This window comes from Mesocricetus auratus, unplaced genomic scaffold (genome assembly GCF_017639785.1).
Source record: "Mesocricetus auratus isolate SY011 unplaced genomic scaffold, BCM_Maur_2.0 Super-Scaffold_100004, whole genome shotgun sequence".
NCBI classification, from domain to species: Eukaryota; Metazoa; Chordata; class Mammalia; order Rodentia; family Cricetidae; genus Mesocricetus; species Mesocricetus auratus.
In genome coordinates, this window is record NW_024429189.1 from 118,165,824 (window position 1) to 118,191,621 (window position 25,798).

Below are 25,798 nucleotides of genomic sequence, written 5' to 3' on the forward strand. Positions count from 1 at the left end.
GGATTAAAAGCTTGCATCACCACACCCTGCCCTTTTGTTTTCTTCTCTAGACAGGTCTCACCATGTAGCCCAGACTGACCTTGAACCCATGGATCCTCATGCCTCTGCCTTTTCTTTTCATGTGCTAGGTCAAACCTAGGGCCTCACATATTCTAGTCAAGTGCTCTACTGAGCTCTGTCTCTGGCCTTCTTCTGGGAATCACAGGCATGGATCATTACTGTAAGCCTTTTGACCACAGTGGTGATTTTCTGGCTTTTTGAAAAAGTGTGGAGCATGACTTTACATATGAAGCGGTCATAAAGCATAAAGCGCAAGCTGTGAGGACGGCCCTGCCCCTCCTGTGAATGTCACACACAGTTCAGCCCTCACAGAGGGTTCTTTTAGAGGCCTCTTACATCCTCAGTGACTCTTCAAGATTACACTGTCCTTTTCTCAACAGCTCGGTGCTGATCATGGTTGGTGTTTGTATGTTGGTTGACTAGATGAGGTGGTGAATGCCAGCAAACTAATGAATGAAAGGAGAAGGCATAGGAATGGTTGGATCACTAAAGTAATAAGCGTGAGGGAGCAAACAGAAGGAGCCATTGTGGTGCATGCTCAGTGAGCCTGATTGAAGGGTAATGAGTCAGTGAATGTTTGGGCTGAATAGAAAGCCACCTGCTTTTTGGATGGAGGGAATTAGACTCAGATCCTTCTCTCCCTCCCTTCCCTATACCTTTTTACTCCTGAAGGTCCTTAAGAAAGCTAGGGCTCCAGGGAGTATAGCTATAAAAGTAAGTTACCTCTTGTGCTCCCAACTTCCACTCAACCCTGAAGTCAGGACAACCTTGAGATACCTGCAGAGCAGTCCTGCCTGAGGGAGGAGCACTGGCCACTGTGAGAGCAGACTGGGTCTCTGTCTCTCACAGACCTCAAAACAGATGAGAAGAGTTCATGCATCCTACCGGAGGGTACCAACTCCTCGCCCCAAGAAATTGACCCCACTAAGGAGAATCAGCTGTACTTCACCTACTCTGTGCACTGGGAGGTGAGACAAAATGCCTGCTATGGCCAGGGGAGGAGGGTTTGCTCTGGGCTGGGATTCCCTGTCCAACAGGCCTGACTCTGCTTCCTCCTGTCTGCCAGGAAAGTGACATCAAATGGGCCTCTCGATGGGACACTTACCTAACCATGAGTGATGTGCAGATCCACTGGTTTTCTATCATTAACTCTGTCGTGGTGGTCTTCTTCTTGTCAGGTGAGAGCTCTGAGTGTCGAAGGTCGCTTTGAGAGTCTAAGGTGTCACGTTACTTAAGAGGAATTTCTAGGGTGTGGTCAGAAGCAGTCAGTCACCATGCCTCTGTGCTAGGCCTCATGTACGGAAAAGAACAGGAATTGGTCTCTGCTCTGGTCAGCTTGCTAGAGAAAAGCAGATATGTTTGTCTGTGCATGGTCATTGATTCATCCCAGAAGTGTGGTTCTACCATGAAACCAGCTTGTCAGGAAGCTGGGTAGAGAAAACATTGAGCAGAGGTAGAATGAGGACAACTGCTTCCATCTTGTGAGAGGCAAAGGTAGCAGCAGCTCCTGCTTATCCATTGCCTACCCAGGGGCTGGCTGCTGCCCTGCCTTTGTTAACTCCAGTTCCCAGCTTAGGAGCTAAGCCGAAAAGCATAAAGTGAGCTCAGGGTCTTAAAGCCCATTTCCTATCCATCAAACTGCTATCTAGAGAGAGAGGGGACAAATGAGGCAGAGTGATAGTGGTGCTCCATGAACAAACAGGTAAAAATACCCCAGGTGAGTCTTGTTGCATGGGTAGAAGTCAGTCATTCGAGCATTTCCAGTAAAGAGACTTTTCCAGTAAACTCTCCTCCCTGACACAGAGAGTAACATCTTTCAGCCATCTCTCCTATCCCAACAGTTTCTTTCTCTTCACATCCCTTCTCAGCTGGAGTGGAGCTCTGCTTGTGTGGGAGGGGTTTGGGTAGTCTTCTGACCAGGCCCTGTTGGAAAAGGTCATAGAGCTAGACCACTCTGTTAGCAGTGCTCACCTCTTCCAACCCTGTCGTTTGCAGGCATCCTCAGCATGATTATTATTCGGACCCTGCGGAAGGACATCGCCAACTACAACAAGGAGGATGACATTGTACGAGGTCTTGGCTAGGGTGGGACAGACTGGAAGAGGGAGGAGGAACTAGCAGTAGAGCTCTCCACCTGCCAGCCCTGCCTGCTTGCATGTGCATGCACACATGTGTATAAGAGAGATCATAGAATAAGACTCAAAGGCATTGAAAAGGAAAATTGTTAGCAGGATTAACATGAAAGTCTGTGGTGGTGGCACACACTTTTAATCCCAGCTCTCAGGAGGCAAAGGCTGACAGAACTCTCAGTTCCAGGCCAGCCTGGTCTACAGAGTGAGGTCCATACAAAGTGAGACCCTGTCTCATAAAAACAAAAAGAAAGAAAAAAAAGATTAACATAGACAAATGTTCAAAATCGTATATCTTTTGAATACAACAAGGTACATGAAATGACCCTCTATCATTTAAAACTATTATTCATGTGTATACATGAATAAACAAATAAAATATATCTTTTTTGTTAATATGTGAACATTACATATATAGGTCATTTTAATTTTTAGATCTTCCTTTTTTTATTTATTTTTTTATTATTTTAATTTTAAATAGCTTGTTTTACATGTCGATCCCAGTTCCCTCTCCCTCCCCTCCTCCCACACTCCCCTTCCCCTCCACCCTCCCACCCTATTGCCAAATCCTTCCACATAGGGGATCTCCAGAGTCTGTCATTTCACTCAGGGTAGGGTCCAGACACTCCCCTAAGAGTCCAGGCTGAGAGAGCATCCCTCTTTGTGTTATGGACACATGATGTCTGTTTGTATTTGATCCACTGCTCAGGGCCCCTAATTTTTAGATCTTTCTACAATGTAGAAAACTATGTGTCTGGGTGAACACATATGTTGCAAAACAGTCTTAACACAGTGCCGAGGCTGCCCCTGACTGAACTCTCGATCCTTCTGCCTCACTCTCCCAAGTGCCAAGACTACAGGCATATACCACCGCACTTGGCCTTTTCTGTGTTTTTAGTTTTTTTTGATATAGTAAACATTTTCTGTTTCTTTAAATTCGTTTGAATTTCATGACATATACCATTTTCATACAAGTAAATACATATTTTATGTATAATCAGAAAAAATAAATTGCTTCAGACTCTCACCATCCAAGACTATTAACATTTTAGTGTGCTAATGTTTGCATTGTTTCCCATTCTCTTATTTTGTGGAGTTAGGAAGATTTTTTTTTCCTGAAGCTTCAAGCATCCTGTTCTTGGCCTCCTTTCCCCATGTAGCATTCCTCTGAGAAGCCTGTGGCAGAATGGTGCTGCTTTGATGGAGCAGTCTGGGTCTGTGGGGGTGTTCCCTACAGGAACCTCCCTGTCCACACAAACCTACCTGGCTCTCTGCCCTTTGCTGCAGGAGGACACCATGGAGGAGTCTGGGTGGAAGCTTGTGCACGGTGATGTCTTCAGGCCGCCCCAGTACCCCATGATCCTCAGCTCTCTGCTGGGCTCAGGCATCCAGCTCTTCTGCATGATCCTCATCGTGATCTGTGAGTGGACCATGTAGGCTGGGTGTGGGGGTCAGAGGAACAAGGCTGGATCCTGCGGCTTGGCCACCTTCTGTGGCTTAAGCAAAAGGGTCGGCTTGTCTCCCAGGAGCAGGCCAAGCATTCTGGGCAGCAGTGCCAGGCCCTAGCAGTAGTGATGCTCCTCAATGCTTTCAGCTCAGTTCACATAAGAGTCACCCTGAGTACTTGGTCAAGGACGCTTAGTCAGCACTATGAGGCTAACTTCCTTCTGCCCTCAGAGTAAGCAGCTAGTCCAAACTCAATACTGTCAGGGTCAGGGATGACTCAGGTCTCTTCCCCTTTCTCCTCTCTTTTTCCTTCCAGGTTGGGTCTTATATGTATCCCAGACTAAGATGAACTCTCACTTTTTCTGCCTGTGCCATGGTACAGCAGGACTTTTTTTATTACTATAGAAAACCCCTCACTAATATATAGTAATTACAGACAGGTCTGGCATCAGTCTGCCTAGATTTGTTTCTCGCCTTCATGCCTTTAAGCTTTATGACTAGATAGTCGCTTAGTCTTGTTAGGCTTCAGTTTCCTTGTTTAAAAAATGGAGAGGCTAACTTCCATCTTTCATACTCAAGTTACATTCAGCTTGTAGGAATTCAGAATGCTCTTGGCCTGTTATGTAGTTCATTCCAAGGACTCCAGGGACTAGAAGCTATGGTTAGATTCAAACAGCCAAGGCCTAGCAACTGCTCCACCCCCAAGCCCCAGCTACAACCCAGTCTTTTTTGTACAGAACTGCTTCTAAAAGGCCGAGGAAGAAGGGAATCTCTTCTAGACCCATTTGTCTAGTATCCTGTGAGTCTGCCCATCCAACCGATGGACACCCTGATTCCCATCATGCCCTCTGCTTCCCTCTGTAGTTGTGGCCATGCTTGGGATGCTGTCGCCTTCCAGCCGGGGAGCTCTCATGACCACTGCCTGCTTCCTCTTCATGTTCATGGGGTAGGTGTATGTGAGAATGTTCCCAGGGACTGGCACAAGCCTGCTTCACGCTATTTACAGGACCTCTTGTTGTGGATTCTGCCTTTTCCTACAACAGGGTATTTGGTGGATTTTCTGCTGGCCGTCTCTACCGAACTCTAAAAGGCCATCGGTGGAAGAAAGGAGCCTTCTGTGTAAGTGTCCTCCTCCTACTCCCCCAGCACTTGGTAGGGCCTGAGGCACTCTTTGTACACTGCTCAGGAGCATAGGTAGGCCCCAGTGGGGATTTTTTAGGCTAGAGGCTAAACGGCATGATGATGGAGCAGGAGGTTCTGGGGCCCACAGTCATCAGTTCTAGAAGGCTCTCAAGCTTACAGAAAGATCTCTCAGAGCTGTAGGTGCTTCGTCCATAAAGTGATAAGGGAATTGAACTTGGGTAACTTTAGTTTGCGTTGTCCAGTGGCTTGGCAAGAGAATAGCGGATTCAGAGTGATCAGCAACATCTCAGGACACTGTGCCCAATAGACTAGAAAGAATTCCCACCAGAGGAAGAGGCCAGGCTTGTGCAACAGCTAGCCAACACTCCAACCCCTGGAGGAGACATCTTGGAGGCAGAAAAGTCCATAGACATGGGGTGCTGCAGGGCTCGGGTTCTCCCATGAACTTTCTTCCTCTTTCTGTACCCAACAGCAGACCTAATGCCCAGACTGGAAGTTTTAGCCAAAAAGGAAAATGGGGAATTCTCTGCTACCCAGCAGAATAAAAAAGAAACAAACAGGAAAAGGCATTGACATTTGAACTGGGCCTCGAAGATTTTAGGTAGCAGCCAAAATTCTGGCATTGCCAAGATCCTAGTCTTGACTTGGCTTTTCTTGATGGATAATCATTAACAGCCCTCTGAGCCTCTGCTTCCCGTGTCTCCAGTGGGGAGGTTGCATCTACATTGCAGCATGTAGCCCCTGGTACCACAGATGTTGATGACCTACATGAAGGCCCGAGACAAGAACTAGCTATTGGATGGGAGCAACAGTGAGCCAAAGCGGAAATGAGTGCTGTTTGAGTGCTAGGTTGCTCAAGATGTCCCAAGGGCCTTGGTCATTGTGCTTACTGACCCACCTGGATACCTAGATCCCAGTGTGGAAGAATGAGACTCAAGGGTAAGCCTGCGGCTTTGGTTCTCTGTGCCTGGCTTCTAGCCTAAGAAACTAACTAGATTACATTGCAGGAGATCAGGAGTGGGCTTTGGAGGCAGGCTGTCTAGATTCCCACCTCATCTCTACCATTGATAAATTGTAGAGTGGAGGGATACCCTCATCTTTTAACAGGGTCTCTTAAACCTGCAGTGAGGGGCACGTGAGATGCTACGAATGGAGCCCACAATTACCATCCTTAAGATGCCATTAACACTGAACCAATATTTGGTGGTTTGGAGTTAGGGGCTTAGACATACATATTATGACGCAAATACTTAATTGAGGAGCTACTGCGTTGCATGATGAGAATACAGTAGAAGACAAAATTTAGAGTGTGTTGGGAAGACAGACATTGATCAGATAGCAAAGCTGCATGCAGGTGCTCCTTGTCGTAGTAAGGTTACATCTCAGTTGATAATGTCCTGAGATGAGCGTGCATCTAACACACCAAATGTAGAGTGGTTGCTGCTGAATGCCTTTAACTGTCAGTCCATCACCAATTCAAAGACTCCTAAGGAGAACCTTTCTAAGTTGAGTACCATCTGTAATTAGAAAGAGTAAGCCAAGGAAAAAAAGTTCCAGGGCTCCACAAAGTGTCTCATAGAGCAGGAGGCCTGCATGAGCTGAAACCCAAAGTTCCAGAGATCTGTGAACTACCCCCCTCAAGGACCAAGTAGGAGCCCTAGATGCAGCTTACCAACCTGTCCTTCTTGCTCACAGACGGCGACACTCTATCCTGGTGTGGTGTTTGGCATTTGCTTTGTGTTGAATTGCTTCATCTGGGGAAAGCATTCGTCAGGAGCAGTAAGTGCCTTCCCCCACTGCCTGCTCCTCTCCAGCAAGGAGAGCACTTCCTGTTGTTTCCTTCTTCCCTTCCCTTTTCTGAGTCCCCAAAGTTCTGTTCCCAGCTGTAGGGGTGGAGGGTTGGCTGGGGTTTCCCCAGCATTGCCCATCTATCATCTGCCAGGTCCCTGGCTCTGGCCCTGGCCTTTCTGCAAGCTTAGAAACAGCTGGCCATAGCTCACTTCTCTAAAGGGAGGTTTCCACACTCCGGGGGCCCATTGGGGAATTCCCTATGTCTCAAACAAGTGAGAACTGCTTGGTATAAGTGGATAAGGTCAGAGGGCTTACCTCAGCTCCCCAGAGCACCACTCCAGAGTGGAGTTCCCACTAGCCCCAGGCCATGCTGTTGCCAACAGCTTCTCTTCTCAATGAAATTTCAGACTCTGGCTGATGACTCTTGGGAGTATGGGCCCTTGGTCAATTCTCAGGACTGCAGCCTTAATGTTCTGAGCCGCCTGCGCCCTGCCTGTCAGTGTCTGCTAAGGACTCTAGATAGGGTTCGAGTGTAGACTGCTTCTTCCCAGCAACATAGGAAATCCTGAGAACTCATGGTAGACTTTCTAGAGTGCACGTAGGAAATAAAGCGTGACCCCCAGCGGAGCCATTGCAGAGGTCTTTAATAGGTGTTCTTCTAGTTGTCTTTCGTCAACAGATATGTTTAAAATGAGATTATGTGATTTAAAAATTATAGCAACAAATTATGCTTATTGAAATAGATACTGTTCTAAACATTTAACATGCTCTCTTTTTTATTGATTTTTAGGTTGGCATACAAAGTAACATTCCATTATGGCATTTTATACATATGTATCACTATACTTTGTTCTCATTCATTCCCCTCACCCACTGCCCTTCTCCTTGTCCCCTTCCCCCCTCTGGCTGGTCCCCTTCCTTCCCCCACTAACTCCCAACTTCTGCTTTCTTATCACATGTATTCCATTACCCTAGTCCCCCCTCCTTGAAGATCTCTTCCTTCCTTCTGATGATCCCCTTTCTAGTTTCACAAGTTACATTTACATATATACACATATATAAATATATATATGCACACACATGAAAATTTAAGTCTAGGTTCTGCATATAAGAGAAAACACAGTGTTTGTCTTTCAGAGTCTGGCATATTTTAACATAATGGTTTCTAGTTCCATCTATTTCCTGAAAGTTGTTGTTGTTTCATTTTCTGTATCTTCTGTGCAGTTCCATTTCCTGACTGTTGTGACTAGTGCACCAGTGAATGTTGACGTGCAAGTGTCTCTGTGTGCTGACTTAGACCCTTTGTGTGTGAGCCCAAGTAGTGTATAGGCCACATTGCAGTTCTAGGTTTACGTCATACTGATTTCTAGAGTGGCTGCATAGGTTTGCATTCCCAAATTAAGAATGTAAACACTTTTCATTTAAAGAAAATGACTATACAGAAGATGAGGAGATGAAAAAACTCAGTTCAACCCCCATGCCCCATCCAAGGAAGTGCTATTAACTTTTTATTGTAGGCCTTTCAGACACATACAGACATTGAATTTGGGGGCTTAGGATGTAGCTCAAGTTAGTAGAGTGCTTGCCTAGCATGCTTGAAACCCTGAGTTCCATCCCAAGCACTTCATGAACTCGTCATGGTAGTGCATGCCTTGTAATCCCAGCACCCAGGAGGGGGAGACAGGAGGATCAGAAGTTCAAGGTCATCCTTGGCTACATAGTGGGTTCAAGGCCAACCTAGAATACATGGGGCCCTATCTAAAAAATGAGTTTTATTAAAGTGGAGTCCTGTTATGATTCCAGGCCTGTGCCCTGCTTTCCCCCACTTGGAAGAATATTGTGGTGTCTCATTTTAACCCAACTGGATCAGTTTTGCTTTTTCCCTTCTTCTCTTCACTCAGCAAACCTCATACTCTGTCCTTTCCTTTGGCCCCTTCATGGTTCCTTGGGGTTCTCAGTTCCACTTCCTCCCTGGATGATGAGCTCCTGGGATGCTGAGGTTCCATCTTCACTGGAAGCTCACGGCCCCCCATCTACACTCTGCTCTCCCCACAGGAAATTCTTGGCCTCAAGAGATTCAGGCCAGGAGCCCTGGGGCAGAGAAGTCTGCTGGACCTTCCCCCCACAGTAGCCCTGCTGCGCATGTGGCTTCTCCTTCCCTGGAGCCCAGAGCTTCCCATACCCACCACCACCACTTGCATGACTTCTGTTGTAGGTTTCACGGCCTATGGGGGCCTCACACCACTGTGTCCACAGGTACCATTTCCCACCATGGTGGCTTTGCTGTGTATGTGGTTCGGGATCTCCTTGCCCCTTGTCTACTTGGGCTACTACTTCGGCTTCCGCAAGCAGCCATATGATAACCCTGTACGCACAAACCAGATTCCCCGGCAGATCCCTGAACAACGGTGGTACATGAATCGATTTGTGGGGTGAGTCTTGGCAGAGGTGAGCAGGGGAATTCCGGGGTGGGCAAGGCCCAGTACTCTCCTAAGGCATCTCCTTAGGAGAGCACAAAGAGGCTACCTTCCTGTAAGGGTGCTGAGGTCACCCTGCACCAGCAGCAGGTGCTCTAGTGCTGCAAACTTAAATGTCTGCCTAGGCACTAGGTCAGAGAACCCTAGGTAGGAAAGCTGGGGATGGATATAGCTCAGTGGCAGAACACTTAACCTAAGTTGCCTACTACCCTAGGTTCAATCCCCAATATCCCAAAACCAAAAGACCACATGAACTAATTGTGCTTAGAAGAAATAAAAAAGATGACCACCTGAACCTTGGGCAGGTTACCCACCATTCTACCTGCAGTCCCATCTATGAACTGAAGAGAGTTTTGTCCACCCTACTCTTTTCTCAAGAAGAAATTATGGTGTCACAACATGGCAAAGCCTTAGAGCTGCCATCATGTAGGCCTTTTCTGTACTGATGTCAGGAGGGATAGGAGCTTCCCGACGGCAGGGGTCTCTGGGAACTAGTAACATCCCTTCTCTGTTGCAGCATCCTCATGGCTGGGATCCTGCCCTTCGGTGCCATGTTCATCGAGCTGTTCTTCATCTTCAGTGTGAGTACTGCTGACTCCCCACCTCTACATGCAGCCTTGCCACCCAAGCCTGTTCTCTTGCTGTCTGTGAAATTGCCTCACCCTTGAATTCAGTAATGGTCCTGACTGTCAGGACAGTTGTGAGAGGTAATGGAGACACACTGTACATAAGGGGCTAGTGCATGGAAAGGGCTCAGCACATAGAAGCTGCTTCAAGTGATACAGTCATTTGCAACAGTGATTGATGACACTTTTGCATCTGCTTCCATTCCTGGGTCCTTCACCCTCTTCACCTGCCAGTGTTACCCAGAACTTCAGGCAAATAGAGAGTAACATCCCCAGCTTTCAGGATCATTGTGAGACTGGAACAAATGGAAACAGCATTCAAAAAATGCTGCTGCCAGGATGGTGAGCACTCCTGCCTAGAGGGGCCAGCGTGAAAGCTGGCCTGAGGGCTCCAGAGCATGGAAGCAGCTGACTCAGCCATCCAGCCCAGTGGTGCCATGTCAGTACTATACAGGTCTCTGCTATTGCAGAAGAATGGTCCTTCCCTTCCCTGCTAAGAGCCTTGCCTGCCTAGGATAGCCACAGAGGATGAGTTTGCTGCCCTGTCCCAGAGTGTGTTCCATGGGCTCTCCTGTTGTGTTGGGACCCTAAACCAATCACCAGAGCTTTGACTTCCACAGCTACAAAAGACTCAGCTGAGGCTGTAAAGATGCCTCAGCCGTTAAGTTCCTCACTGGCCACTCTTCCAGAGAGCCTGGTTCCCAGCATCCACATAGTGGTATAAAATCATCTATAATTCCAGTTTCGGGGGATACAACATGTTCTTCTGGCCTCTGGGCACCAGGCATGCACACAGTTTACAGACTTACATACAAGCAAAACATTCATACATACAACATAATTTTTAAACTTTTTTAAAAGAAAGGCAAGGACCAGGTATGGTTGTGCACACCTTTAGTCCCAGCATTTGGAAGGCAGGCAGATCTCTGATCAGCTTGGTCTACACAGAGAAACCTTCTCTTGGAAAAAAAAAGAAAAACCAACTTTGGAGTAGTTGGCCAACACAGAACAAGCTCATTGCTATTTTGTAGATTCTTTGTCTCATTTTGCTTTGTTTGAGCCTTTTTTTTTTTCTTAATTGGTTTATATTTTGGTTTTTGTTCAGGGATGGGTGATATGTTTCTTGTTTTTGGTTATTGCTGATGTTTTTGTTGTTTTGGGGGTGTTTAGTTAGTTTTATTTTGTATTTTGTTTACATTGGTGTTTTGCCTGCAAGTATGTCTGTATGCAGGAATCAAATCCTCTAGAACTGGAGTTACAGAGAGCTGTGAGCCACCATGTGGGTGCTGGGAATTGAACCCAGGTCCTCTGGAAGAGCAGCCAGTGTTCTTAACCACTGAGCCATCTCTCCAGCCCTTTGGGGGTATTTTTGTTGCTGTTTTATTTTTGTTTGGTTGGTTGGTTTAGTTTGGTTTGAGTTTTTGAGACAGGATTTCTCTGTTTAGCCCTGGCTGTCCTGAACTCACTCTGTAGACCAGGCTGGCCTTGAATTCACAGAGATCCATCTGCCTTTGCCTCCCGAGTGCTGGGATTAAAGGTATGATCCCCCACTGCCCAAGGTGTTTTGTTTTATTTTGAAAGAAAGACAAAAATATCAAAATTAAGTGGGGACATTCACTGTACCATAGTGGTAGCAGCTGCTATATAATTTTAATTGGGGTAGGAATTATCTTACATGCTGTCAGGCTTAATCTGAAGTCCACCCAAACAGTAGTCACCTATGCCATAAGCCCTGCCTGAGAGGACCCTGGTGGAGGTATTCTGGGGGAGTGACAGCTGAGCAGCAGGTTGCTGAGGCCATCTCTGGTGCCCACAGGCAATCTGGGAGAACCAGTTCTATTACCTCTTTGGTTTCCTGTTCCTCGTTTTCATCATCCTGGTGGTGTCCTGTTCACAAATCAGCATCGTCATGGTGTACTTCCAGCTGTGTGCAGAGGTGAGGGGAGTGGAGCAGTAGGCGGGGGTTGGGGGGTTGAAAGGGTCAGATCCAACACTGACCATCTTTATGGGACTGCAGAGGGTGGATATCCCATGTAGATGCCTTCTCAGGCCGTCTTGCTCCCCTGCCCATGTCATTTTCCTCTACACTGGAATTCATGATGCCCACCCCTCTGCATGACTGTGATTTGTCAGCATTGCATCCACTCCAGGGATGACTGCAGTTGGCTGGTGCAGATTGTTGGTCTGTCTCCCCTGTGGGCAGAGTGAGTAGACCAGTCCAGAGCCACTGTCAGCCTGGGCTGAAAGCCAAATCTTCTACTAGGAGACGACTATGGGGGTCAACAGTACTGACTGAGTGACGATCACCCATGAGAAGCATTTGCTCAAGCAAGTTACTTGTTCCTGGTGTTTTTTTTTTTCTATCGATTTTTAAAAAGTTAAGATATGATTTTGACTTTGCAATTCTGTGGTTTTTATAAATGAGTTCAGCTATGGGACTTCACATTAATCAAGCTTCCAAATGTGGCTTTTTTCTTTCTTTCTTTCTTTCTTTTTTTTTTTTTTGTGAGGAGGATTGGTTTTTCAAGACAAAGTTTCTCTGTGTATCCCTGGATATCCTGGAACTCACTCTGAGACCAGGCTGGCCTTGAACTCAGAGATCCCCCTGCCTCTATCTCCCAAATGCTGGGATTAAAGGTGTGAGCCACCACCACCCGACCAAATGTGACTCTTACCCTGTGTTGGCCATGAGATCTGTGGGAAGATGCCCTGGAGACTACCGTGACCCTTCTCTTTTTGCTTCTTAGGATTACCGCTGGTGGTGGAGGAATTTCCTCGTCTCAGGGGGGTCTGCGTTCTACGTCCTGGTCTATGCCATCTTTTATTTTGTTAACAAGGTACTACCCTCCTTGAGACCTTCCCCCCCAGCCCTCTCTGGGGCAGGATGGTTGTGGTGGAGGAGACTGTTAAAGGAAGCCAAGTGTCTAGATTGTGCTTTCAAACTCAAAAGTGGAAAAAAAGCCAGAGTCATTTAGAACTGTGTGGTATGTTTGGGAAACAAGCCTTCAGTCTGAATAATAGTGAGAGTGCTGCGTGCAGAAACCTGTGAGATACTCGGCACATAAAGGCCATACAGCCTGTAATCTCAGTACTGGAAGACTGAGTCTGAGAGGGTTGAAGTTTATATGTGCCAGCCTGAGGTATGTATGTAGCAAGACCATTTCTGCTGTGACCCATGTGACTTAAGTCCTGGAGCCCTGGCAAGGAGAGGGAAGGGAATGAAAAGGCAGACACAAGTACAAGAAAGCTGGGAACAGGTGGGGTCTACTGTCACTGTCAACCTGGGATCTCTGGAAGGGTTAGCTAGTCTTGATAGAAGGTCTATGTAGGTGCAGTCTAAGGCTGGAGGAGGAAGTTGCAGTTGCTAGGCTTCGCACATACTGATTTATCATTTGTCAACACTCAGACTCCTGAGGAAAGCTTTGCCATTCCTCTTAAGCCCAGCATCAAAATGTCAAAATGCACATTCACTCGGGGCTTCTACCACTCCCTATACATTCCAAAGGCAGAGAATTACCTGCTGTGCTTCTTTTGCTCCAAAGTAAGGCTGATGCAGTATTTACCTCAAGACATATGGGATATATGGGAAAGGACAATGACATGAGAGTAAAAGCATTTGAAAGAAATGAACTGGGGAAATGACTTGGTCTATAAGGTGCTTCTTTGTAAGCACGAGGACCTGAGTTTGATACCCTAAGACCCACATAAAACTGAGAACAACGCCATGTACCTGTAGACACAGCACTCAGGAGGTGGAGACAGGTTCCCTGGAGCTTGTGGGCAGCCAGTCTAGTCTGGTGAGTTCCAGGTTTTGAGAGGCCCTATCTATCCCAGAGATAAAGTGGAAAGTGACTGAGGAACACACCCATTGTTGATCTCTGACCTCACACCTATGTGCACACACAAGTATATTCACAGAAAGACCAAGGTAGACTGTTTACACACCCATTGGAAACTCCATTTAGGACCTCAGCCATCCTGGCTCTGGGGCTCCCTTCTCTTCTTCACTCAAGTACTCCTTGCATCTGCCTAGCAAAGACAGAATGAACCAGCCTTGTGTCTTGGAGGCCTGCTTGCTGTATGAATTCACACAGGTTAAGCATGGGCTAGTAATCAGCAGAAGTCTGGTTTAGCAACCAGGGCAAACCAGATGGGCCAGTTAGAGGAGTTCAGGAAGGCCTTGGTGTGTAGCTCACCTCCAACACAGAAGGTTTAATTTTGCATGCTTTACTTAGAGTCTCTAAAGCCCAAGGGCAAGCAGTCCTCTGCCTGCAACCAGATTATATTTGCAGAGGAGGAGCTGCAGGACCAATAGGTGAACTCGGAATGCCCAAGTTTCCCCAAAATACCAGTTGTGGAGAGGACTTCCCAGATCATCTAATGCAGTGTGCCACCAGTCTTCTTCTGCAGTCCCAGCAGATAATCGCATCTGCTTCACAGGTCGGCAGACTGGTTCCCAGGCCAGGGCCGGCTCTTGAAAGAACATTTGTTGGAATACAGCCATGCGCATTCATTCACATGTCTTCTGGCTGCTTTCACACTACTGTGACAGTTGAGTGATTATAAACTGCATAAATTATAAAACTGAGGAAGGAATAAAATATTATCTGACCCTTCAGACAAGGTTTTCTGATTCTGCTGAAGCTCACCCAGTAGCAGACGATCTTCCTCCAGACACTGTCGTTGTCTATGGACAGCTCCTGTTGTTGTGATGGTCTCAGTTTCACACCTCGCCTTGCCCCTGTGTACCTTGTATCTTGGCCTTCTTCCTAGACTCTTTCCATCTCAATAGCCTGTTTAACTCAGAAACTTTGTGACTGTCAGGTAACCTGAAACTGACCTAAGCGAACAGAATCCCTTGGCTAATGTAGCTGCACAGTTTTAGGAAGTTGGAATCTAATTTCAGACCTTACTAGGTCTGAATTCAGGAACTGTCAGCCCTTCGTTTTTGCTCCTGGTTTGACCATGTCCATTTCCGTTCTCCTCCTACCCCCTTCACCCCACTGCAGACACACACATACATGGGGGACTGCAGGGACTTTTGAGGGGAACCTATAAATGTGGCCTTCACTGTTAAGCTTAGAAGATCTCAGACAAAGACCTACATTATTTTATTTCTTTGATTTTATTTTTCTTTATTGTTTTCTCCTGGGCTTGTCATGTTTTGTAGCTGCGTATCTGCCATTGAGCCCTAGAACAGACTCCCTTCAAGGCCTGGTACATTGGACACATACTTAGGTGCCAAGATGGGCTGTATTCTCTTCTACCAGCAAACATCACACCACCAACCCCTTTCACCTCTATCTCAGTCACAAAAGAAGCCAGTGTACTCCAGGATAAAAAGCATTTTGTGTGTGTGCTATTGGAGATACACCAAGCATTCTCCAGGTCACCAGGATGTAGACTGAGGCAGACTAGTGAAGGTTCCATAGTCCTTAACCAGGGAACAGAGAACCTCCACAAACTTGCCCCTTCTTGACTCTCTGATGTTGCTTCAACTGTCCAGGGATATTGTGCTGCTTTGGAACAGTGGACCAGAAAGTGGGGCAGCTGTGTCCATTCTTGCCTATAGAGTTCTCCCTGATGACCCCCAAGATCAAGTACTTTGACCCTAGTACAGTTGGAAGTCAGTCTTCACTGGGAGCCCTTTTACCTTGGCAGGTGTCAGTTTCACAAGGTTGGGGGCGGGGTGCATATCTTACTTATCTACTGCTGTAATGCTGTGATGAACACCATGACCAAAAGCAACTTGGGGAGAAAGGGTTTATTTAGCTCACACTTCCAATTCATAGTCCATCACTGAAGGAAGTCAAAGCAAGAACTCAAACAGGGCAGGAACCTGCAGGCAGGAGCTGATGCAGAGGCATTTTCTCAATTGAGGTTCCCTCCTTTCAGATGACTATAACCTGTGTCAAGTTGACATAAGCCAGCCAGCACAGGGTGGGTGTCACAGTCTGTCATAGCTCATAGCTGCCTGGCATTAAACATCCATCCCTGTTTTCTCTGCCATCCCTCCAGCTGGACATTGTCGAGTTCATCCCTTCTCTCCTCTACTTCGGCTACACCGCCCTCATGGTCCTGTCCTTCTGGCTGCTCACAGGGACCATCGGCTTCTATGCAGCCTACATGTTTGTCCGCAAGATCTATGCTGCTGTGAAGATAGACTGAGTAGGTGGACCAGCGCTAGGCCCATCCATCCTCGGACAGGAAGCCGCCTGCACAGGGGACTGCAGGCGCACAAATAAAATAACTCCTGCTCATTCGGAATGTAACTCCTGGCACAGTGTTCCTAGATCCCCAGGCTGCATGGGGGCAGGAGGGCCTGTAGATACCCTTGCATCCCCTTCATCTTATTCCAGTCTGTAGGATACATTTCTTGTGAGTTTTTCTTCAGCTGAACGTTGTCTTCAGCAGGAGTTTTCTGACCTGATAATTCAGGATTTTTTGTTTGTTTTGGTTTGGGTTTTGGGTTTTTTGTTTTGTTTTGTTTTTTTAACAGATCAGGATGGATAAGTGTGGGGTTTTGATCACTGTCCCCACCAGCTCCTCAGAGCTGTTGGCCACCCAACCACTAACTGGAAGAGGGGACTCCAGGGCCGAGGTGAGGGCTCCAAGCCTCTCTCTCATTGCCCACCCTCGCCACTGATGGCCACAACACAGCACAGCTCCAGCCCGGACAGTAACCTCAGTGCCAACCAACCCCTGCTGGCCCCTCCTCCCATTCTCTTCCCCAGCGTGCCCTCTGCTGCCCAAAACCCGGCTTCCAGCCAGGCCTTCGGTCATCGTTTTGACCAGGAGCAAGCCCCAGCCTTGGTTACTACAAGGACATGTCCTGGTTCCCCAGGACAGCAGGATTCCCCTCATCAGAACAGCCAGAGTTTGCTGGCCACCAAGGAAGAGATGAGACCTGCAGTGAACTGTTCTCGTGCCAAGAAGTCCTGGGCCAGGGCCAAGTGTTTCCAGAGCCAAGCACCCATATGTGTGTCTGGGAAGAGGTGGCTAAGGCCACTAGGGTGCTCACCCTTCAAGATTGCTCCCCAGTCCTTTCCTCAGGGGACACCGCTCTTTCTAAAGGGTGATGGTGGACCTCCTCTTCCCTCACTTCAGGTGTGGAGTCCTCAGATCTCTTCCTTGAGGTGGCCAGGGAGAGAGGCTCTCTCATGGCCCCTGACCTCAGCATTTATACTCAGTTCTTTTAGCCAGACCTATCCCCTCTTTCTCCCATGCAAGTTCTTTTGGGGACACCCAGAAAACTTCTCTGAGAAGGAAGATGGAAGGTAAGTTGGATTGCTCTTTTCCCAGTTCTTAGGAATAGGCAAGTCTCCCCAAGTTGGAGGGAGGCTCCTAAACCTGGCCTAGCTCCTCTACCCGACCCCAGCCCCTGTGAACCCTGTACAAGTCACAGACTTTGCTCTTAAGTAGCAAGAGACCAAACCCTGGGTGTAGGGGTCAGGAGCAGCCACTCGCCTTGCTCCAGTCCTTTGGACCCTGCTGGGAGACAAAGCTCAGGATGCTGCTCATGCTAGGAGCACACCCTGCCCCTCACTGCCCCAGCCTCCTGGGGACCTGCCACCACCATCAGCCAAATCAGTGAACCTCTCAATCTTGCCTCACAGTGACTCCACAGTACCAAGCGGCATCCACCAAGAATCAGGCTGGAAAAAAAGGGAGCCCAAAGAGTAGAAAGTAATTGGGAGTTACTTACTCAAATCTTGCATTTTCCCCCCTAAGGTTCTCATTTGGGATGGGGGTAGGGTTCAAACATTGTCAATTTTTCTGACTTTTTAAATCATCGTCATTATTTTTAATTAAAAAAATGCCTGTATGCCTTTTTCTGGTCCAATTGTAAATAAAAATGCCATTGTCCTGTTACATCTTGACTGTTGCAAGAGTGTGGGGTTTGAAGTGTGACCATTTCATCTAACGGGTTGAGTAGTTGCTTTTGGAGCTCAGTCTCCCATCCATGTCCTCTAGGATTCTTCTGCTTGGGCCTGATGCAAGCCAGCCTCTTCTACTCAGCCCTTCCGCATGGAATTGCAGGCATTTGCCCCCTGAACAAGCGGGAAGTGGCAAACAAATATGGACTTGGATAACGTTGAAACCTGGTTTGAAATTCCCAACTTGCTTTACTCTGTGTCAGGTAGGATGCTTTCAAAGCAATAGAAATTTAGGTTCAAGCGTCCCAGAACCTGGGAGACAGAGTTGGGTTTATACTAATTTACAGTTAAAGGGGATATATCCCACTGACAGCAGAAACTTGAAGTGACTGGTCACATGACATCCATAGTCAGGAAATAGCTGTGAACATCAGTTAAGCTCCCTTTCTCCTTTTTAGTTCAGGGCAGGACCAAAGCCCATGAAATGGTGCCACACACAAATGGTCTTCCTGCCCAACCTAATCTAGATACTCCCTGCCATGTATCTGGAAGCTTGTCTCCAAGGTGAGTCTAGATTGACAGTCGAAACCATCGCCAGCCTCCAGGGCATCCTTCAATGGGAAGGCTTTTCAAATCCCTTACTGTTAGGTTACACCATCCTCTGGACAGCCGCTCCTGACGCTGTGCATGCTAGTGCTGAACTGAACAGTTGAGCGCCATCTTGGAGGTACCAGGCACTGTGCACTGGATGATAGTCAGCTGAGGACATCTCACTCATTCATTGACTGCCAAGTCAGCTTCCTGGATGGCCACACTGCCATGGACCACAGCCAGCAGAGACACTGCATGGGGAGAGCCCCAACATGCCCACTATCTCTGAGGTCACTATGACTCCTGCACTGCCATTGTAGCTTTACAAAATATGCATATTTGTGAAGTGTGTGTAAGAGAGAGAATACTGTGACAAATGTGGAAGTTGAGACAACTTAGGAGTAGGTTCTAGCGTTTGCCCTGGTGAGGCCAGATCTCATTTCTGTGCTCGTGCTACAGACTACAGACTAGTCCTTAAACTTCCAGGTGATCCTCCTGCCTCGCCCTCCCAGCTGACCTTAGGAGTGCTAGGATTACAGATGAATGCCACTGCGCCTGCTTTGGGTTTGGTTGTTTTTTAATGTGGATCTGGGGAATTGGACTTGGGTTGGTCAGACTTGCACATTTACCTTTACTTGCCTTTACCCACTGAGCCTTCTCTCCCTGGCCCCACCTTGAACTTGGTGCATGCCAGGCAAGTGTCCTACTGCTGAGCTACAGCCCTGCTTTTATTAAGGTCAGCCTTTTGTATCTCCATATGGACTTTTAAACTGTCCTCTTGACATCTACAAAAAGCTTGTGTTTCAGTTCAGGTTGTCTTAAATTTGGATCCTTGGGGAAGAATTGCTATCTTAGCAATTGTGTCTCACTTCCCATGGACATTCATTTGGGGTGTCTTTCGTTACTTTTTTTTTGTAATGTTTAAGTTTTATTGTGGGAGTGTTTTGTCTGCATGTGACTATGTACAGCTAGAAGAGGGCATTGGGTCTTCTAGGACTGCAGTTAAGGTTGTTGTGAGCCACCATGTTGGTGCTGGGAAGCAAACCCAAGTACTCGAGCCGTCTCTCCAGCCCCACTTGTTGCTGATTTGTAATTTCTCTTGTGGGTCAAAGCTGTGTATGGCTCAAATACTTTCAACTCTATGGAGACTCACTCTATGGCCACATTTATAGTCTCTCGGTAAAGGTTCATGTACACTGGAAAAGAATGGGTCTTCTGTGGTTTGGGGTGGAGTCAGGTCATATTGGCAACAGTGCTGTTCAGATCAACTGTTCTGGAATCTCTGATTGCAGCTGTAGGCTTGATGGTTGGATTGGATGTCAAACACTGTGGTTATGTTTTTGGTTTTTTGCTCCAGGATCTTATGTATCCTGGGCTGGCCCCAAAATTGTTATGTAGCTGGGAAAACCTTGAACTCATGATCTTCCTGCCTCACCAAGTCTGACTCTCTCTCAATCTCTCTCTCTCTCTCTCTTTCTCCTCTCTCTCCTCTCTCTCCTCTCTCATGTGTGTAACCTTTTATTGAGTTAGGATCTCACACACAGATCAGACTGGCCTTGGACTTGCTGTGTTTCCTAGGTGGACCTGGAACTTTCCATCCTCCTGCTTCTGCCGACTGAGTCTTGAAATTACTAGCATTCTCCAGTGACCCAGCTACGATGTCATAGATTGGACATTTTATCTCATGGGGTCTTAGATATACTTATAATCCTATGAATCAAGTTTGCTCTGGGACAGCTAAGTACTTGAAGACAGCATTTCTTTGTGATGGCTGACAGGATAGACACTGTGTCCTCTAGGGACAGCACACATGCCTAGCCCTTCCTGAGTGTTCTTCACTTGGTTTCAGGTGTCTCATATGTGTTCACAGAGTCTCCCTGAAGCTCTCCAAGGACATCTGCAATGTTGTACTTTCTGAAAATGTTTGACAGAGTCAAAGCCACCGTGATCTCTCGACTGTCAGCTTGGTCTCCTCAACTCATGATATTCACTGACCCTAGGGCAGTTCCTCCTTACACTCCTCTCCATGAAGACCAGGCTGGCTTCAAGTTCATAGAGATCTGCCAACTCTGCCTCCTGAGTGCTAGGATTAAAGGTACATATATGGTCTCGTTGGCCTTAAACTCACAAAGATCCCCCTGCCTCTGCTTCCATCATGACAGACCTAAAAGATACACCCTTTAACACTTGCTTGTTTAGTGTGTGTGTGTGTGTGTGTGTGTGTGTGTGTGTGTGTGTGTGTGATACAGCACACACATGGAGGTTGGAGAATAACTGGAAAGTCAGGTCTTTATTTCTTTCCTTCTACCTAGGTGGGGGTCCTGTGGATCTCTGAAGGACAGCATGATGAGTTAAATGAGAGTCCTCTGCATGGCAGACAATCAGATATTTCTTCCTGACTGCTTTTGCAGAGATTCCAGGTTTTGTTCCCAACACCCACATAGTGACTCATCTGCAACTCCAATTCCTGGGGTTTGGAACCCCTGCTTCTGATCTCTGGGCACCAAGAATGTACATGGTAAACATACATACATATAAGCAAGACACACATGCACATAAAACCTTTTTTTTAAAGGCACTACTTGCCTGCTTAGCTTGATAGACTAGTGACTTGACTTGATTTAAGGAATGTTCTAGAAGTCAATACCCTGTATCCCTGAGGGCCACCACAGTGCAAGTGCTTCCTGGAGGGTCCTGGAAGTACTAGATTGTAGCCACTGCAGATATCCACCTCCTCCACGTTTGCTTTTTTGTTTTGTTTTGTTTTGTTTTGTTTTGTTTTTTTCAGACAGGGTTTCTCTGTATTGTTTGGAGGCTGTCCTGGAACTCGCTCTGTAGACCAGGCTGGCCTCGAACTCACAGAGATCCTCCTGCCTCTGCCTTTGCCTTCTGAGTGCTGGGATAAAAGATGTGTGCCACCTACGCCTGACGACCCCCATGTCTAATTTAAGCAACTTGCAGTGTTCTTTCTCCTCTGTCAGTAACAGAGTGGGACCCAGTTCTAGCCAGAACGCTACAGGAAAACACAGAGGCCCCTCAAAAGGGCTGTACTGTCTCCCTTTGGAGCAGAATCAGGGTAGTTGCTGGCATAACCAGCCCAGTGTGACCCTTGGAGCTACTGCCTTGGCCCCAATCTAAGAGTGAAACCACCATGAAGGATGGCAGATAGGACAAGGTCCCAGTCATTGAAGACATCCATGAGCTGATAAACTAAACAACCCCAAGCCTGTCTCACCCCAGCAGACTCATGTAAGAGAAAGGCTACTTACTGTGTGAGTCAGTTAGGCCTGTTAGATGTCTCCAAAAGCATTGTCACCCAGTCAGTCTCTTGGAAGGCTGAAGGAGCATGTGGAGAAGGGACCCTCTAAATCAGTGGTTCCCAACTTTCCTAATGCTGCGACCCTTTATTTAGTTCCTCATGTTGTGATCCCCAACCATAAAATTATTTTCATTGCTAATTCATAACCATAATTTTGCAGTTATGAATCATAATGTAAATATTTGTGTTTTCCAATAGTCCTAGGTGACCCCTGTGAAAGGGTCATTCGACCCCCTAAGTCATGAATCACAGAGTAAGAAACACTGCTGCTCTCAAGGGATACTGTTTTCCCACTAAGAATTCCTGGATTCTCCTTTGGGGCAGGAAATTGGCTGAGGGCTGTAAAAAAACAAGGGCACATAGTAGGGAGTGATGGAGAGCAGGAAGGGCCTCCCAGCTCGTGCCCATTGGACCACAGCTCAGCACCCCATGCCTTATGCACCCCACAGCCCAGCACCCCATGCCTTATGCACCCCACATCTCAGCATCCCATCTTCAAGGCTCCCATATCCCATAGCTTCCCACTACCACCCCATGGCCCCCACATACCCCAAGGCTCCCACATGCCATGGTTCCACCCCATCACCCCACACCTGAGTCTGCTCTGGTGGGGCCATGGGTGGGGAGTCAACATTCAGACTCCAATCAATAGTTCTGCTTCTGAGCAAGGGGCAAGCTGACATGGTACTTCCTTGAGTTTTTGTGCTGAAATAGTATCCCTGAAGGAAAATATCAAAGTCCCCTGGGCTATAATCAAGGCAGTTGCTGATTATGAGCAATTGCCATAGTTTAAGGGCAGGTTTTTCTCAGACTGAAAGTAACTTGTCTGAAGTTTAATTTCTAGGTCAAAAGAACAGACACCCTAAATGAGGTGATAAAAACTGGGCTCAGTCTGCTCTTCATACCAGAGCAGAAGCCCCTGCTCACTCTGACCTCCTTTCTTGTGTTTTGGAACCTATAAGCTCCCAGTCATGTCTGCAGGAGGGGTTGGGAATGGGCCCGTGGGCATTTATTGCTCCAGTCCCCAGGCTGTTTGGAGCATTCCTGTCCCTAAAGAGATTTAAGCCCTGAAATGCCTTCAATGTCTGCGGTACTCTGGCCAAGGTGACCTATTTTCCTTTTGCCCACCTGGAAGCCCCTCCATGTAGAACAACTGAGTTCCCAACTGTGCCAAGTCCGATTTACTCCAGGTTGAGGGGAGACAGCAGCGAAGAAGTTCCTGAGCATTCCAGAGAAGCAGCCGTTTAACAGTGTGCTATAGTCATGGGGCAGCGGTGGCACACTCTTTGAATCCCAGCACCCAGGAAGCAGAGGCAGGCAGAGCTTTGTGAGTTTGAGGCCAGCTTGGTCTACAAAGAGTTCCGGAACAGACAGGGCTGTTACACAGAGAAACCCTGTCTCAATTTTTTTTTTTCTAAAAAAAGCAAACAAAAATGCAGAAGAGCCTCAGGCACTGTAAACCTCCAAAGAAGAACCCAGCCAGTGGAAGGGGAGTGCTACATGGTGACTTCCAGAGAGGTTTCCCTGAAGAGGTGAAATGCTTTTTCAAATGTGCTGGGAAACCTGAGTCAGCAATAAACCACCATGCAGATTCCTGGAGAAGCCTCCAAACAGAGGAGACAGGAAGCAAGACCATGGCAAAGTGTCTTTGGGCTGTGCAGAACCAGCTTGCTTTTGTCATGTAAGATCTGAGCCCCAGGAGGGTTTGAAACAAGGGCACAAGCTGACTCAAGTATAGAGAGCCACTCTGGCTGCTGAAGCCGTGTAAACTCCCAGGACACAGAAGTTACTTTCTAAGTGCTGGTGGCATCGGATCCTTGAGCTGGGGGCAGGGACCTGAACAGAGAGGGTATTAAGATGTGTGGGTAAACAAACATCCAGAAGCAAGCGTTCCTTCTGTGGGCAAGGCGCATGCTCCACAAGGGCAGGGCGCACGGCTGAGCAGTGAGGAGGAAGTCCGGCACAGCCTGGGAGCTGGGGAACAAGGCTGCTAAGCCCAAAGTTAGGCAGGAGCCAGAGTGTGCATGAGAACCTCAGGCACAAATCAGGCAAACCCCATGGTGGGTCAGTCCCTACAGTGCTTCCCTGATTCCCCTGCAAATGGTAAGGACAGGTTTAGGGCATAAACGGGAAACTCAGATGGTAGCAGCAAACCAGGCGCTGGTGCCACCATTTATGTCGTATTTGGGAGGTGGTAGGACCGCTGTGGGAATTACGGAGGCTTCCAAGAAGAGCTACAGCCTGGGGAGGCAGATAAGGCCAACTGAAGATCCTGGGGACTCTTCAGAGTGGCACTGTGCTCTCCTTGCTTACTGGCTGCCCTGTAAGCCACACCTCCTCCAAGCCACACCTGACACTCCTCCCTGCTATCCACAAAATACAGCTTCAGCCTGGCATTCCATCCAGTCCTGCACATCTCCAGCAGGCAGTTGTGTTCAACACACTGCATTTTCATACGTCACTTAGGCTATTTGCCCTGCCAGAAAGTCCCTTCCCCAGACTCACATTTTATTTGTATTTATTTGCACTGCTGGGATAGAACCAGTGCCTCACACAAGCTAGGTTACTAAGGGCTCTCACTGTGCTACATACCCAGCCAGACCTCTGCTTCTTAAACTTTTGCCTGCTTCTCAAAGGTCACCTCCAGGCCAGGCATGGTGGTACGCGCCTTTAATCCCAGCATTTGGGAGGCAGAGGCCAGTCTGGTCTATATTAACCAGTTCTAGGCAAGGCAGAGCTACATGAGACACTGCCATCTCCAGAATCCCTATACCAAAGAAGTCTCCCACCACCAATCACCTTCAGCTGGGGTGAACTGCCAGCCATGCTGAAGTAAATTAGGTTTTCTCCTTGGAGTGAGCATTATGTGCCAGTGTGGCCTCTTGTCCTTGTGATTTCTAGGAGTGACTTTTTTCACTTGCGTATGTATTCCAGTGGGATGACAAACTGTATAGTCACCCCTCTTCACCCCGCCCCTCTCCACCCAACTGCAATTCTTTGGGCAGGAGCCATGCTGTGTTCTTTATCTTGTCAGAACCTCACACAGCACTCCAGCACACTCGGATAAGGTCACTCATTCATGCTGATAATGGGGGGTGTTGGACAGTGAACCATGTGAGCAAAAGAACAGTCAGATGTTCTCCTGATTCGTGGGAGCAAGGGAAGAGAGAGCATGGGAGGAACCTTCATTGTAGAGTTACGTGTAATAAAGTGAATAGCCCCAAGGTGAGTACAGGGAAGACTTTCAAAACAAGGGTATTTGAGATGTGAATAAATTGAAGGAACTAGGAAGCCAGGTGGTGGAGGCGCACACCTTCAATCCCAGCACTTGGGAGGCAGAGGCAGGTGGATCTCTGTGAGTTCGAGGCCATTTTGGTCTACAGAGCGAGTTCCAGGACAGCCTACAAAGCCAAAGAGAAACTGTCTTTTAAAAAAATTGAAGGAACTAGGCCTGTATCTGAAGAAAGTGGGGGGGGGAGGAAGAAACCAACAAACTAAGGGAGGTGGTGGGGAGGCCACAAGTCAACAAAGGCAGGGCTTAGGCAGCTGTGATAAAGATTGGGAGGTTCATGTGTTTGTCTGTTTGTGAATAGAGGCTTTTAGAAGAGAGAATAATAATATGGTCTAATTCCCTCAGATCAAAAAGTTTTTATTCCTTATCATCATTGTTTGAGATAGAGTGCTACAAACTCTTTTCTGACTACACAAAATCACCTGGGAACATTTTGCCATTTGGAAACAAAGATGTCAGAGTTGCAATGTGGCCTGCAGGGCCCAGAAACATCAAGACCAATCATTCCAGGGTTCCTTTTGGGGGTTGTTCTCACAGAACACAGTAACAATGCCCAGCATTAAGCCCTGCAGAATCACCAGATTCAAACTCTATTTGTAAGATGGCATTATATCACCAGGCCACAACTTGATGACAGCCGTGAATAGTAACAAATGTCCAAGTGGCACAGAGCGGTTACAGTGGCCATCTTATAAATGTCCTCAGCTGGACACAGCAGGCCTGAACAGCTCACTTTTCCAGAAAGAACTGAGAAGGAGATGCACCGGTCTTACTCAAAAGGTACAAAATGAAAAACACATTAACATTCTGTCCATACAAGCTTATAACTGGACCAGAAAACAGCCAAAAAGTGATAGCATTATTTCTCTTCCAATTTACAAAATATATTGGTGAATCGAAAGAAAGAAAGCAAGACCAAGTGTTCTTCATCCCCATTATTTTATGTCTCCAGATCCTCGGGAGCAGAAAGTAAAGCCTTTCATGAGGTAGAGACAACCTGGAGGGGACTTGGAGGGGCAGGGCAGTTTAGCCTTTATCTATATAAAC

The 25,798-nt window shown here is 47.4% G+C and overlaps 1 protein-coding gene across 2 annotated transcripts in view; it reads left to right on the forward strand.

Moving 5' to 3' along the window:
* Positions 1–17,544, forward strand: part of Tm9sf4 (transmembrane 9 superfamily member 4) — a 44,688-nt gene extending 27,144 nt beyond the window's left edge. For both annotated transcript variants that reach the window (XM_040746511.1, XM_040746512.1), the window contains exons 7-18: positions 910–1,028; positions 1,127–1,238; positions 2,056–2,126; positions 3,477–3,609; positions 4,500–4,581; positions 4,679–4,754; positions 6,474–6,557; positions 8,826–9,001; positions 9,564–9,627; positions 11,489–11,608; positions 12,420–12,509; positions 15,691–17,544. In XM_040746511.1, the coding sequence (XP_040602445.1) occupies positions 910–1,028; positions 1,127–1,238; positions 2,056–2,126; positions 3,477–3,609; positions 4,500–4,581; positions 4,679–4,754; positions 6,474–6,557; positions 8,826–9,001; positions 9,564–9,627; positions 11,489–11,608; positions 12,420–12,509; positions 15,691–15,840 (1,277 nt within the window). In that variant the 3' untranslated portion in view covers positions 15,841–17,544. The remainder of the gene's footprint in view (positions 1–909; positions 1,029–1,126; positions 1,239–2,055; positions 2,127–3,476; positions 3,610–4,499; positions 4,582–4,678; positions 4,755–6,473; positions 6,558–8,825; positions 9,002–9,563; positions 9,628–11,488; positions 11,609–12,419; positions 12,510–15,690) is intronic.
* Positions 17,545–25,798: the final 8,254 nt, after the last annotated feature.